The sequence below is a fragment of the Anastrepha ludens genome, chromosome 3 (assembly GCF_028408465.1).
Source record: "Anastrepha ludens isolate Willacy chromosome 3, idAnaLude1.1, whole genome shotgun sequence".
Classification (NCBI taxonomy): domain Eukaryota; kingdom Metazoa; phylum Arthropoda; class Insecta; order Diptera; family Tephritidae; genus Anastrepha; species Anastrepha ludens.
The window spans coordinates 129,173,586-129,187,423 of NC_071499.1; the positions used below are offsets into that span (position 1 = coordinate 129,173,586).

The 13,838-nt window shown below is 32.8% G+C and overlaps 1 protein-coding gene across 1 annotated transcript in view; it reads left to right on the forward strand.

The window, feature by feature from the left end:
• Positions 1 to 6,262, forward strand: part of LOC128859216 (uncharacterized) — a 261,658-nt gene extending 255,396 nt beyond the window's left edge. Inside the window, exon 6 of the mRNA XM_054096011.1 lies at positions 1,324 to 6,262. Within this exon, the coding sequence (XP_053951986.1) occupies positions 1,324 to 2,774 (1,451 nt within the window). The 3' untranslated portion in view covers positions 2,775 to 6,262. The remainder of the gene's footprint in view (positions 1 to 1,323) is intronic.
• Positions 6,263 to 13,838: the final 7,576 nt, after the last annotated feature.

The window sequence follows — 13,838 nt, forward strand, 5'->3', positions numbered from 1 at the left end:
TCAATTTACTTCGGGACGATGTCGATAATAATTGAAGAACGGAAGCGCTATTCGCTTGTTACAGTCTGAAAGAAAGTCAGGTCAGAGTCCACGTAGACCAAAAGGCTTGATATCAACACCCTGCTTCCTTCTCATGAGGAGTTATTCTCAATGAGTCTCAAAAGCGTCAGTTCCTCAATTCTTACAAACTGGCATGGGTTGCAGATATGTGTAGGCCTGTCAACCACAGCGATTATGCACAATTCCCTCTATCGTTTTATATTTTTGGAGTGAGATAGAGGGTTGGGGAAGCATTTTTATACCTCTGAATCGAATATTCAATACTTCCTCCATAATAGACGAAGTTCAGTGAGTCCGTTTTGTTAAAGGTATCCATTTTACTTTCAAGCTGTTGATATAATTAAAATCAGTACTCCCAGGACAACTTCTGATTTTTGGAAACTCATCTCATCCAGCTTATTATGCCTTACATGAGATCTCATGTCCTTTCCGCATGCCTTCATATATTAGCTTGCCTTATTCAGTTCATTCAGTTTTTGGCCCTAGGCACCACTCGGAGTTAAAGGGTATTATATATATTCAGTTCCACAGAACTTTCAATGAATTTTTCTACACAACTCTTAGTTTCCCCTCCGCCTTGACATATTTTTGTTTTAACAATTAAGTACTTGGTATCGTCTTGATTTCGAATTACCAGTAGTACACCGGCATCCCTGAAGTAAGAAGAAGGAAACGCTGTAACATGGTCAAAGAGAATCTGAGTAGGCCTCTTCTTCGCTAAATAGTCAAGTTTCTCTTGCAACTTATGGTATGAATTTCCATTTTATCTCCACGAAGGCGATACCAACAAATATATGCCCCACCGTACGACGGAGAATATTCATGAAAGACTTTTTTCAACAAATTGGCGTTGCGTCATTAAAGAATAACTTAGCCTGGGTTAAATTGCTTACCTCTAGCCCACAACTCAAGAACTTAATGTAAATTGTGGGCCAGGAAACCAACTTCCTTTATTATATTTCAATAAAAGTTTATTTTGTGGAGAATGAAATCTTCCATACTCATAGATCGAGATCTGAATGGCGTTAGTCACACCGTGTACAGTTCAAATAACTTAAGTAGCGCCTCGCTCCCAATAAAACTGGTTTTAAACCATTTTAAAATCGCATTTTCCGCTTGGCATCTTAGGTTGCGTGCCTGACTGCTTTGGAAAAGTAATCTTTTCTCAACTCGCACTTTTTCATTAAACTTCAGACGCAACTATTTGTACTTTTGACTAATCCACTTTTCTTTCCCCCTTTTCTTTCTTCTCTTCCGTTTCAGCCATGGACGATGATCAGCTGGTGCGCGATGTAGAATCGCGCATCCCATCGCTCCCCATCGCCTACTGGAGCAAGAACAAAAACTTCCGCCAACAGAAATCCAACACTTGTGCCAAGTATCCTTCCATCTTCGAGCTGGAGTTCAACAACATTTACTGGCAGACGATGCGCACTACGAATGGTACCTTTCAGTTATTTGGCGCCTACTACGATATACGTAAGACCTCACGCATTGGTCCGACTGTGCGCATACTCGGCATGATCGATCGCATACAGCCGACAGTGAAGACGTACTGTCAATTCTGGTTTGACGGCCAGAAGGAGCCATTCATTGTGAAGACCTTTGAGTATAAGTACATCTGGTACAATAAGTGGGGCAACTATAAGCAGGGTATCTATCAGCCGTATTTGATAGCTTGTCAAATACCAAAACCCTTCCACGGTGTGGTGCCCAGCTCGGTGTCGATGGTTGAGAAGGAATGCGATACAGCAACCAACAACTTGCGCGTCATCTACAACCGGCCGCAGGATGATCAGAAGAAGGGTTTCGCGGTTTGCGTTAAAGGTTTAGACTTCCTCTACGATGATCTATCTGTGCGTCTGATCGAATGGATTGAGATGTTGAATATTTTGGGCGCAGACAAGATCTACTTCTACAATCTACAAGTGCATCCGAACATCACAAAAGTACTCAGTCACTATGAGCAAGAGGGCAAGGTACAGGTCATACCGCTAACACTGCCGGGTGGACAACCGAATGTGCCCGGCTTTCAGCACCTCTACTTAACGAAAAAGACGAATCACAAGCGTCAGAACGAGGTGATACCCTACAATGATTGTCTCTATAAGAATATCTACCTGTACAAGTACATTGCGCTGCTGGACATCGACGAGGTGATTATGCCGAAGGGCAATTTTGTGCTCTGGTCCGAGCTAATGGAGAAAGTGGTGCCTGAATCGTTGAAAATCAAACCCGAAGGCTATAACAGCTACAATTTCCGCAATGTCTACTTTCTGGATGACCAACAACACGAGCACGGCTGGCACAAAGACATACCAAAGTACATGCATATGCTGCAGCACGTGCACCGTGCCAAGAACTACACGAAGCCCAATCAGTATGTGAAATGCTTCCATGATCCAGAGCGCGTGCTCACGCTACATAATCACTTTCCGCTCGCATGTCTTGGCGGTGTCTGCAAATCCTATCCTGTGAACACGACCGATGCGCAATTGCAACACTATCGCGCCGACTGTGTGAATACGTTAAAGAAGAGTTGTGAGGAGTACCGCGAGAACTCGGTGGAAGACAAAACGATCTGGAAGTACAAAGATGAGCTGATACGCCGCACCTTCCGCACGCTAGATACGTTGGGCTTCTTTAAGCGGCCGCTCGGCTATAGCAGCAGCAATGGCGGCATTGGCTCGACGACACACGCAAGTGAGCGGTGATTTTTGGGCAGTTGGTGGGCAGGTGGCAGCAACAGCTGGATGGGCGGTAGTGGTAGTGGCGCGGACAATGGGGCAGATTACTACGAACGTGAGCGCTGGCGTGAGGCTATGGTGGGTAGTAACGAATTTTTTTGATAATTCCGAGCGGAATTTTAAAGCGAACGCAAGTAACGCCGAGTAGATGAGTGGCATGAATTACGACGCAGTTTAAATTCCTTTAACTTTTCTTGTATACTCCTGAGTAAGCCTGCAAAAGCTTGGAAAGCAAAAGCGTCTCGAGAAGGCCTCTTCATTTTTCAAGCGTCTATAGCTTTGGCTTATGGGCTTGCAACCCTGATAAGGCAACTATTTTACTGTATCTAATTAAAACAACAACAACAAAAAATTACGATTACTTTTTACGAAAAATGAAAAATGGCTTTCCCCTCTTCTACTATCAACCGTTAAGCCTTCTAAAACCCCCTGCGATAGGCGCCTGTAGAAGAAATTGAGAACAATAAGTTTCTTAAAAAAACCAAAAAAAGGTTATAATGTGGTACTTAACGAAGACAATTCTTTCGCTGTTTAAGAAGAAAACGAACGAAATTAAAAAGTATGTAAAATTTTTATTTTAAATCAGTGTTATAAATTTAGAAATTTGCCCAACATTAAGAAAAATATTTGTAAATTTTATCAAATGAAAGAAGCGAACAATTAATTGTAAAATTTATGTTTTAAATACTGACTACGGAAAAGCTATTTTTAGTTGTATGGTTAGAAAAGTAAATTCTAGCAAATAAATCTTGTTACTACGCTCTTTATATTTAAACATAAGAAAAGAAGAAGAAAAAACGTAAAATGTGCCTTCATGTTAAAAAGTGTACGTACTTGAAAAAAATGTATTCCAAAAATATTTCTTTTACTTTCCTTTACAAATAGTTGAAAAAATTATAGCTAGTAATTAAAGACAATATTTATGTAGGTTTTGATGTGCCAAAAGCTAGGCTAAAAAATTTAAAAAAAGCACTTTCAAACATTTTAAGAAATCTACGTAGATGCAATATTTGTGAAGCGCCTTCTATGTTTGAAATTTTTCTTAACTTACAACAACAAAAAAGAAACTTTTTTTCCTGCTTCGGTTTTTGTAAATGCAAAGATTATTTAAATGATGTTTAGGGAATTTTGTTTTATCATTACATTTTTGCGCAAAAAAAGCACCCATGATTTTTAAATTCAAGAAAAGGAATTTTTTTTATCTGAACTCTCAAGAAATTACGGAAATTTTTTTTACTACTATTTACTATTATAAAATATAAATTTTTGAATTATAAAATTTTTAAACTTTTGCTACTTATGGAAAATTTAACATTTTTGGAAAAACTTTCAGAGAAAAAAGTGGTTTTAGTTCAATTATTAATTTTTAATATTTTATTTTACTCCTACGAAATTTGAAACACGCCTTAAAATACGTAAATTGTTGATATTAGTTTTTCTACTTTCGGAAAATTTTATGTCGCTGTTAGAAAGTGTTCTTTTTTAGGGTTTTCCAAACAGTGGTGTTACTTTGATATTCAAGGAAAAATGCTATTTTTTAATATAAATGATCGGATGATTATTCATTATAATGAGGAAGGTATGCCGTTAATAGTGGAAAATAACATCAGGCAAATGACCACCACGACCACGCTTGCAGGGCAATATCCTTTTCATGAAATTTTCCATAACCGAATTGCACAGTGGCTGCCCTATGTCCTCGATAGCGTCACGAATTCCATCTTCAGGTCTTGAATCGACCCTGGGCTGTTGGCGTAGACTTTCTCTTTAACGTGGCCCAAAGAAAAAAGTTACAAGGTGTTAAATCACAAGATCTCGGTGGCCAATTGTGAGAGATAACACGGTCCGAATCCCGTGAAAGATCAATGGTTTCGTTGCTTGTGTGGCACGTAGCGCCGTCTTGTTGAAAATAAACGTTGTCCAGATCAATACCATCCAATTCCGGCCATAAAAAATCGCTAATCATCTCTTCATAGCACAATCAATTCACCAATAACACCTGTTATTAGAAAACCCTTTATTAGATATTTTTTCAAATTTTTATTTTTAATTTTTGTAGTAATATAATGTAATTTTTTCATATTATTATATAATATCTAAATCCTACTTCTTGATAATATAATATTATACTGGAATATTCTGACATTATTTTAAAATGAAAAAACTTTTTGACAGTTACTTTTTATTTTTATTTTCAACTATTGGTAAAGAGTTTCTTTTTTTTTTGTTTACTTGTTTTTAACCCTTTGTAGAGAATTTCTTGTGTTTCTTTAACTTTTTGTAGAGACCTTTTTTTTTATTTTTTTTTTTTTTGCTTTTTCAATGGCAAAGCTTTTGGCACTCCACCACCCATAAAACGTTTATGTTACGTTTATGACTTTTTAAAAAATTTCACTCAACTGCAAATGAAACGAAACAAAACTGTCACAAATTAGTTATAGTGATTAATTTGAAGTTACTTTCCACAGCTGATGAAAGTGTTTAATCAAAAACAAATATGTTATTGCATAAAATGAGTTCGAGGCAGCTATAAATATTTAATATTAAGTCATGAATATGAAACTCTGTATTAAAACATTTTAATTTTTTTTTATATTTTATTTTACTACTTCGAAATTTGAAACACAACTTAAAATACTTAAATTTTTAACACAATATTTTTTTACTTTCGGAAAATTGTATGTCGCTGGTAGAAAGGAAAAAACTCCTTTATTTAGATATTTTCAAATTTTTATTTTTAGCTTTACTTTAATTTTACTCCTCATTTAAATTTACTTAAATTTTTTCGATTTTTATTATTATTTCTGGTGTTAACTTTTGTTTATATTTTAAAAAATTTTTTTTTTTGGATTTTTTTTGTTTGTTTCAACTTTTATAATTTTTTATATATTTGGTTTTATCATATTTTTTGTTTTTTAATTAATATATATTAACTTTCATTTTTGTATTCATGATGTTTTATGTTCTACATTTAATTTTAATAAAAATTTTATTTATTGTTTGTTTTGTGAATTTTATAAAATTTCTATTTGGATTTGTCATTTTTTTTTATTTAAAGTAAATTTTTTTTCTTTAACTATTTTTTTTAAATTTAACAAACCTTCTTTTAAAACTTTTAATTTGCGGACTTACCTAAAATGTTTTGTTTTGTGTAATATATATTTTTTTGACATACATACGAGTATGATTTTAATATACATTTTTAATATTATTAGTATTTTTTTTTTGTTTAACTTTTGAAAAACTTCTTTTAGAATTTTTAATTTTTTAATATTGTATTTATTTTATTATCCAATTTTTTTTTTGTTTCTTTAATTTTAAGTTTTTTAACTTTTATAAAATTTTTCTTTTTGAATTTTCAATTTCTTTGTATTTAGTTTTAAGATAAAATTTTAATTCATTTTTTTAGCAGTAATTTTTTAATAAATTAATTAAAATTTTTTTATTTTAATTAATTTTTAATTTTTTACTTTTATAAAAACATCTTTTTGAACTTATAATTTGCTTTTTTACATATAATTTTAGTAAAAATATAATTTGGTTTTATTAAACTTATCTTTTTTTCACATTTAATTTTGATTGTTTTTGTTTTGTTGTTTTTTTTTTTTGAATGCATGATTTTTTCTTTTACATTCCTTATTATTTAGAATTTTGTATTATTTTTTTATTTTTGAATTTATAATTTGTGCTCCAGCTTTTTCAATTATTAGTTTCTCACTTATATCTTATCGAAAATCTAATCTCTAATGGCTTAAAAAATTTAAATTTCCAATTCAAAAATTTTTTCTCAAGCTGATCATCAGTTACATTCCCCAAGCAAATACTTCGCAATACCTTAATTGCTTACATAATTTATGACAATTTTCAAATTTCACCCCAAACCTATGCTTTTTCAATCACTAAACCGCCTAATTGCATTTTCCAATTTGAATGTAAGAAAATATACAAATACTTACATACATACAAATATTACAGTAAAACAGTAAATTTTAAGCAAGTACACAATTTAATCCCTAAGTTAAAGACTGATGGCGTTGTTAAGACGATTAAAGCGATTTATATATGTATGTGTATAATAAAAATTAGCTCTAGGAAATCGAAAAAGATCCAGCATAATAACTAACACAAATCATAAGCGTAAGCAGATAGAGATATAAAAATTTAATTTGAAAAACAAAAGATAAAAAATAATTTAAAAATTGTATATTAATAAAATTTGTGTGTAATTAATTTTCACGCAAATTAGTGAAATTTTCAAAAAAACAAAATGAATTAAAAATACAACAACTAATTGGTACTCTGAAGGGCAGCAAATTTTGCAAAAACAAAACTAAATAAGCAATCAGTGTGAAAAGTCTTGTGCAACTATCGGCAAGCGAAAAATATCATTAAATTTAAGTTTCTATTAAAAAATATTAAAATTAGTTGTGTAACAAAAGGAAAATGAAAAAAAAATCGAAGAAAATGAAAACGAGAAATGTTCACATAGAAATGGAATCGCAGAAAAAGTGGGAACAACTTAACATATACATACATATTTAGGTAGTAAGCGTACTTAACGGTACTTTATAATAATACAGACACAGATTGAAAACTCAAAACAAATAGAATAGCCAATGGATGATAATAAAAAAGTGTAAATAGTTAACTGCAATTAATGAAATTTTTTTGAAAATTGCCGCAAACCAGAAAATTTGTTTTGTAAAAATGAGTTAAGCAATTTCGAAAGGATAATATGAAGTCCTAGGCGGCTATATAGTATGCATACATATATTGGTTAATGGTAGAAAGCTCTGATAGATGGCGTAGAATGTGAAAGATTCAAATACACGAAATTTATTTATCTAAAACAAAGTTTTTATGCGAAGAGCTTAATTCGAAAAAAGTCGCCGAGATTATAAAGTTTACCGTGCTTAGCTGTACACACTTATCGAGAAGCGTTCGTGTGCTCATAGCAAGCTTTTACTCGCACTGGGCGAATTTTTAAATAAATGAAATTTTTGTATTACAGTCGAACTTCCATATAGTGAATTCGCACGGGACCTGAAAATCACTTCACTATATAGAAACTTCATTATAAAGAAACATTGATTTTTTATGTAATTTTATTTAAAATAATCAGTGAGTTTGGTTTGAATTACAGTCTTCCATTTTTCATTTTCAATAAAAGCTTCCAAATCATGTAGAGAGTTCAAAACATTAATCGGCACGTCACTCCTCATTTCCACAAAGGCTCTAATTACGCTAATGGATGAAGCAGCTTGTATCAACGTAGGTAATGCCTCCTCAGTTTCTGCCAATTCTTCAACGGTCAAATCGTGTTCATCGTTATCTGAAATAATATTTACATATTAAATTTTTGTTTGACTATAAAAAGATAAATGCTTACCAGGTTCAGCTGGAACTCCGCGACTTTCAAAAATGCTGTTGAGAATATCTTCTTCGGATGGTTTGTCCCAAGTCTGCACACCATTATCAACATTTACGTAGTCATCAAACGATGCTTCGATATTTGCTACTTTTTTAAATGAAGACTGTATGCTTCATCCCAATGCTCAAATGGAATCTGCATAACATCTTTTGAAAATCCAGCCTTTTTAAAACAGTTGGCAACTGTTTCTGGTTTAACATAGACATTCCATATATTGCTAAGATTTCGAACTGCTTGCAGCAAGTCTATGGCCATAACAGAATTTCCCTCATCCACTTGAGTCAGTATATTCGTTAAAATTCGTTTTCTGTAATGTTGTTTCATGTTGTAGATAATGCCTTGGTCCATTGGTTGCAGTAACGAAGTCATGTTGGGAGGAAAATAAGCGATATGAATGTGTCTCAACTTGTCTCTCACATCTTTAGGGTGGGCAGTGCAGTTATCAACAAAAAACAACACCTTTCTGTTTTGATCACAAAATTTTTTGTCGAGTTTTACAATCCATTTCGTAGAAATCTCACTGGCCATCCATGCTTTTTTGTTAAACTCATAATCGACACCTAAAGATTTTATTCCCTTGAAGTACCTCGGATTTTTGGCCTTTCCGATTACCAGCAATTTTAGCTTTTCTGATCCAGTCATATTGCTTCCCACCAGGACAGTTATTCTCTCCTTGCTTTGCTTCCCACCAAAGCATTTTTCATTTTTGAATGCCAGTGTTTTAGTTGGCAAGCATTTGAAAAACAAAGCAGTCTCGTCGGCATTAAAAATGTCGATAATGTTGTAATTTTCAATTAATTTCGGTAAGACGTTCGTTACCCATTCATCACGGTTTTCTATGTTGGCGTCAGCACTTTCCCCACATAATGTCTTTTGAATAACGCCATGCCGACTTTTGAACTTGTCTAACCAACCTGTACTTGCCTCAAATTCGTGGTGTCCTAGTGCTTCCGCAAAATCTTTGGCCTTTTGCTTCAATAATGGTCCAGATAAAGGGAGATTCTTACCACGTGCAACGAGTAACCATTTCAGCATTGCTTCGTCAATATCCTCAAAATGACAAGGTCGAAGTCTTTTGCGTTTGGTATTTACTGCCAAATCCTCCGCAGTTTTTAAAATCACTTCCTTATTTTTTAAAATATTTGATTAAGTGCTGGGAAGAACTCCGAATTCATTGGCAATATCTTTTTTTTTTTCTTTCCTTCATTAACTTTGTTAATCATTAATAAATTTTTTTCAAGCGAAATGCTGCTTCGATGCGTCATTTTAACTTCAATCACTGAATAAAACTGTAATAGCTCAGCTATTTCTGTTTTAATTTTGGGATTCCCCTCATTACAGTTTGTCCACATCTAACTGTAATTTTTTGCAACAGAAAACTTTTGAAAAAAATCACTATATGGAGACAAAAACTTAGGACGCTTGAATTTCCAGCTGTAAAATTTGTTCATTATATAGAAAACTTCACTATATAGAAATTCATTATAAGGAGACAAAAATACACCGAAAGTAGAACGAAAAAGCAGTGTCTTCGAAACCAGTTCATTATAAGGAGAGCTTCATTATATGGAAGTTCACTGTAGAGAAGTTCGACTGTACTTAATTTAACCATGAAATGATGACATTTAAAAAATTTGAGTTATTGAACAAAAGTTTGCACTCACTTGTACAAAAAACCAAATTAATGGAAGTTCTACGTTTTCAGAAAATAATCGACAAAAAAAAATTAATAAAGCTTACGACAGTTTACGGCTTAGCGCTTGAGCTTTCATATGCAATTGATAACTTTGTTGATTTTATGATTCCAAAATTTTAACAGATCTTCTGGCTTTAAAGCAAGTTTTTAAAAGCAAAGTTAAGTTTCTTGCGAAATGTAGCAATATGTTGAGTTTTTTGCAGCTTTCGCCCTAAAGAAAGAGCTTTTTCGCTTTGACAATTGCTCAATTTATTAAGTTTTTCAGAAATTTCGCACGTCGAAAAAGCTTTCATACTTTGACAGTAGATGCAGATGGTAATTTTTCTGACTTTCGGAGCTTCCCCGCAGAAGAAAAATCGTTTACTGTTGATACAGTTGTTTCTCAAGTTTTCCAGAATTGTCGCACTAAGAAGAGCTTCCATACTCTGACAGTTGATGTAGTTAATAAGTTTTCTGTTTTTTTTGCGTTTTTCAAAGTTTCCTGACAGAATAATGAGCTTTTCCACTTTTACTGTTGATACAATTACTCTGTTTCCTAGGTTCTTTAGAATTTTCGCACCTTAGGAAAAGCTTTGATACTTTGACAGATGGCCAGTCTTCGGATTTTTTTTTAGAGCTTTTATGATGAAGAAAGAGCAGGTATGCTTTGAGTGCATATACAGTCTATCAGCTTTCGGAGTTTTCCAGAGCTTTCATCACGACGAAAGAGCTTTCTCACTATAAAACTTGATGTAATTTATCAACAAGATGAGTTTACCAGACCTTAAACATCGAAAAAAGAGCTTTCACACTTCGATGTAACTGTGTTGTTATGCTTTCCTTGCTTTGTCCCCGGTGTTTTTGTTCAATTTCTACGGCATCTGCCACCGCTGCCAGTACACCGATACATGCATACATACTTACTTATACTTTAATTACACTTGTAAATACTACAATTTTTAGGTTACTTTTTGAAAGTAAAAGCTATTCAAAAAGTACTAACAATGCGACACTTATTAAAGTTCTGCGGAAATAAAAAAAATATTTTCCTTAAAATAACATTTTCTAACAAAATTTTCTTAAGAAAAAAAAAGTCTTTAAATTTTTTATTTTTAATTAAAAAAATTTTTTTTAATATTTTTTATTAAAAAAAATTTTTTTATTTTTTATTAAACATTTTTTTTTTATTTTTTATTAAAAAATGTTTTTATTAAATTAATACAATTTCCAAAATATTTTAGAAAGAACGCTGAAAGCAAATTATATATATTTCTTTTTTTTCATAAGCCTGGGTGTTAATTTTTCGCACTCATTTTGTAAATAAAATATCATAAGTTGGTAAATCTTAGTCGATAAACGATTTTACATAATTTTATGTCGAAAATATTGTATTGTACAATAAGTTTTGTAAAAGCTCTTTTAAGTTTAACTATGAAGAAATGCATAATTACACTGCACTTCTCTTAAGCGTATCCCCATTTTTATAGCTATGGAGTTAGTACTCGTATATTTTTATGTAGTTACTTGCAATTTGTATACTTTTGCTGCACGTGAAAAAATCATTATAAAAATTTTGGTTAAATAAAAAAAGCAAACAATAAACTTTCTTATAAGCAGACCAGATCAGAAATACTGCTATTTTTTTATTCCAAAAATTGTATATTTAAATTTTTATTTTGTCTTTATTTTTGTTAACAACAATTTTTGAAATAAAAAATGAATGACATAATCGTTAAAAGAACGAAAAAATCATAAAAAAAAGCAACTGCAAAAAGACGAGAAAAAAAAGCAGCGTGCAACACAACCAGCACTCAGTATCAAAGTGTCAGTTAGTAATAAAAAAAAAACATACCAACACGCATACATACTAAAGTATATACATACATACATGCGATTAGTAAATATTTATAAGGAGAACTAATACAAAAGAATATCAGAATTTAATTAAACGTAAACTGCATAATCAATGGAAATGAAGTGATTTACATGTAAATGAGCAAATAAATAAGAAATGAAGAAATAATAAAAAAAAAAAATTAATAAAAAAATAAGTGGCAGTTTTTATTCACACAAATTCCATGAATTTGAGGCTCACCAATATATAAATTGCTTTTTAAATATAATCAAAATTCATAAAAAATTAAAAAAAAAAACGAATAGCTGTTATTTCAGCTATGAAAAAGTGACTCATAATAAACCATTTGCCGTTCGGAGTCGGCTTAAAATTGTAGGTCCTACCATTTGTAGAACATCAAAACGCAGGCCACAAATAGGAAGAGCAGCTCGGCCAAACACCTATTAGAAGTGTACATGCCAATTATTTTTTTTTTTTTTAAAGCTGTTTTAAAAAATACGAAATTAAAATATTTATTAAATTTTCCTGATTTCCCCCCACAATTCGTACGCTGAAGCCACCGCTGTAGACACGGCAACTTTTTTGTTGCTCACAAAATTGTCGCACAAAATTAAGCAGAGCGCTTAAAAGTTGCCTAATTTCAGAAGCAGCATTAGCGTAGACACGACTCTCAGCACTCTCTCATCCAGAGAATTCTCACTCTCTGCAAATTTTTTTCTCTTTTGGTTTGTGTTTTTGATAGTTTATTTAGTTGGTAAGTGTTTATTTTAAATTTTTCCAACGAAGATACAAACCACCACTTTGAATATTTGAATATTATCTGCGCAGCGCAATAGTGCAACAACAAACCATACAGCAGCTACTCCGTGTTTTTCGCTACTACGTTTCACCTCAAACTGTGCATGGGTAATTGTGCCTGCGAATGTTTTGTTACAATGGAGAAACTACTCAGAGTGTTTCGCTGCTACATTTGACATCAAACTGTGGCTCATCATCATAAATGTGTGGCTTACAAAGTATATTCACTAATTTTGCTAATAGCAAAATTGCATAGCTGGAAACATAAAACGCCTCTGTTAGCTATCCTACATAAAAGTAAATTTTGGTAACTGTGCATGTTAATTATTAATTGCGCAGTTACCGTGTAAAGCAAATTAAACTTTAGAACAGCCATTTTTCATACGCCGCCGGCCAAGGCATCCACACCAGAGCAGCAATAGAAACTTGGTTAAGAATTTGCGCTAGCTAAGCTACGAACCACTTCTGGTTCCATTTTGCAGTGGACGAGTAGGTAGCAGCACAACGTACCGGAAATTTTACCCAATGCACGTTTTAAATGAGTTTCTGCAGAAAATGTTAATTAACATGCAAGAGAATTCTGCATTCTGTTGCATGTAATTAACATTATCTACTGCAACAAACCTTTCAAATCTCAATTTTACTAAAAATAGTTAACAGTAACATTTGCGCCTTCTCATCTCATTAAGGGGGAACACCACTGTGATTTTTCAAAAACAAAAACGATTTTGCATTTTCTTAAAGTAGATATATTCAAAACTATGTAAACAAAATGTTAACTTAAAATCTTGAAAATTGAAGAAGTTATACCCAATAAAGCGTTTTTCAGTAAGAGCGCTTCAACTTTTGAACTTTTTTGAATAAAACACAAACGGTTTGACTTTTTTAACTAATTTTTTTTTTATTATCGAGTTTGAACATATACATTTAAGTATGAAATTCGATTTCTTTTGCATGACCACCGCGTGCACGTTTTACGAAGTCCAATCGTTGAACCCAATTTTCGACCACTCTTTTGCATAAATCGGCCGAAATTCCAGCAATTTCGCGTTCAGTATTGGCTCTGAGCTCACAAATCGTCGCCGGCTTGTTACTGTAGACCAATGACTTCACATAACCCCAAAGAAAATAGTCTAGAGGCGTCAAATCACACGAGCGCGGCGGCCATTCGACCGGTCCATTTCTGGAAATAATGCGCTCATCGAACTTACTCTTCAACAAATCAATTGTAGAGTGTGCTGTGTAGCTTGTGGCCCCGTCCTGTTGAAACCA